General features: G+C 38.7%; 1 protein-coding gene across 1 annotated transcript; it reads left to right on the plus strand.

Moving 5' to 3' along the window:
* The first annotated feature begins 839 nt into the window (after window positions 1-839).
* Window positions 840-2,057, plus strand: LOC109862108. Its single transcript, XM_020442026.1, has one exon. The coding sequence runs from the start codon at window positions 840-842 to the stop codon at window positions 2,055-2,057; it is 1,218 nt and encodes a 405-aa protein (XP_020297615.1).
* Window positions 2,058-2,312: the final 255 nt, after the last annotated feature.

Raw genomic sequence — 2,312 nt, forward strand, 5'->3', positions numbered from 1 at the left:
TTCCCGCCATTGATTTAAAGGACGGTGACTACGAGCTTGGACTAACAGATTTTAAGACGTATCATACGATATTGAACGTACATTCATCAAACAATAAGTTTTATTACGATACGGATGACAAGGAGATTATAATTCCTGAAGGGTCGTACGAATTACAGGATATTAACAATTATCTGCAACACGCAATAGTGCAACGTCATGCAAAAAGCAAAGATAAGAATAAGAACATCTCTCCACTAATATTACGCGCAAACATCAACACAATGAAAAGTGAAATAAACAGCGCTTATTAAATAAATTTTACCAAACTCGACAACATTAGATCGTTGTTAGGTTTTTTATCTACTCGTATTTTAGAGCCGCTACAATGGTACGTATCAGACGTGCCGATTAATATTATCAACGTAAACATTATTTGCATAGAATGCAACGTGACCGCGGGTGCGTACAGCAACAACCGGTGTGTGCATACGATACATGAGTTCTTACCGAACGTGCCACCTGGATATAAGATCTCGGAAACACCGGCACAGATCATTTATCTTCCAATCATCGTGCAGAGCATTACGAATCTAACAATACGCATTGTGGATCAGAACGGACAATTGCTTGATTTTCGAGGAGAAGAAATAACTGTCAGGTTACACGTGTGACGCCAACGACTATAATACACGGCATGCTTGTGCTGAACAAGGCGGATCAAGTGACACGAGATACAAGGTTTGCATTACAAACACTAGCTACTACTACTACAACGTAGAGTAATCGGAAGAAGCTAAGGTCGATAAACGTTAAATTTTTACAATCGTTGGGATTTATTGTACGAGAAGTTTGAAAACATGTGCGACATTTTAAATGTTAGGGGCGAGCCGATTTTTGATGATCGCATCGTCAAGATTGAAACTCACACGTACAATCCGTATGTGAACACATCATTTGAATACAGTGATGAGATACGCATACCTATACAACAGCAGGACTTGTACACTTTACCGTGTCAAAGTTTTCTTTACGTCAAAGGAAAAATAACATTACCGACAAACGATGAAGAAGAAGTATATCTGGGTACTAATTGTGTAACTTTTATGTTCAACGAGATTCGTTACGAACTCAATGGTATGGGAATTGATCGGAATAGAAACGTTGGAATAACTAGCACGATCAAAAATTATATATTGCTAACACATGATAAACGCACGGCCATAAAGAATGTTGGTTGGAATATTAAACAACATGTGGACGTAGATAGTTACCTTAGTTTCTGCGTACCACTCAACGTGTTATTAGGATTTTGTGAGGACTACAAGCATACGGTTATTAATGCACGTCATGAACTAATTTTAATACAATCGCGCAACGACAAAAACTGCATAACAGCAGTTTTGCAGGTAGATTGTGAGGCATTGAATGGAAACATTGAATTATTCAAAGTGCAATGGCGAATGCTACATGTAGTGTTGCACGATGTCACGAAGCTCTCGCTACTACAAACTCTGGAAAGCGGGCGATATGTGACCATGAGTTTCCGTTCATGGGATCTCTATGAGTTTCCATTAGTACAAAGCACTACTAAACATTGGTGGGCCGTAAAAACGGCGACACAACTTGAGAAACTAAGATACGTCATATTTGCGCTACAGACTGCTCGAAGAAACGATATGTCAGCAGATGTCACGCGACTCGATTACTGTCAGTTGACCACCGTAAAACTTTATCTCAACTCTGAATTCTATCTTTATGACGACTTGCATTTAGATTTTGATAGAAACAAATATGCCGTTCTGTACGATATGTACACAAATTTTCGTAAAACGTACTACGGACGTGGTGTTCTCGTACCATTTCTCACGATTTACAACTTTCTGCAATGTGGTCCTTTAGTGGTCATTGATTGCTCATGTCAAAACGAGGCTGTCAAAAATGCAACCGTCGATGTGCGGATTGAATTTAATTGTAAAGAAAATATACCGACAAATACTACAGCCTATTGTCTCATTTTGCACGATTGTGTGGTTGAATACAACCCGTTAACTAACGTAGTACGCAAAATTACATAAACTGTGACATCAGCGCTTCTTCCCTCCATAATCTGAAAATCGTTTAAGAACCACAGTATGTATCAATAAACAACAGTCGTCTTTTATTGGTCACACAGTTACATCGTCATGAATGTGCCGACGTTTGTAGACCTACAAGGATTTGTCGTCGGGAAAAAATTTATTGTCAAAGAAGTGGCGGTATTGCAAAAAGGTATTGTTCTCTTGCATTACATTTTTGAAAGCCCTTTTTTGTGGAATCTATTTGCAAGACCA

Source organism: Pseudomyrmex gracilis, unplaced genomic scaffold (genome assembly GCF_002006095.1).
Source record: "Pseudomyrmex gracilis isolate BER0280 unplaced genomic scaffold, ASM200609v1 scaffold_1377, whole genome shotgun sequence".
In the NCBI taxonomy this organism is placed as follows: domain Eukaryota; kingdom Metazoa; phylum Arthropoda; class Insecta; order Hymenoptera; family Formicidae; genus Pseudomyrmex; species Pseudomyrmex gracilis.

What these genes read in the sequence shown, in the direction of transcription:
- LOC109862108 (XM_020442026.1), top strand. Translation starts at nt 840, where the DNA reads ATGTGCGACATTTTAAATGTTAGGGGCGAGCCGATTTTTGATGATCGC.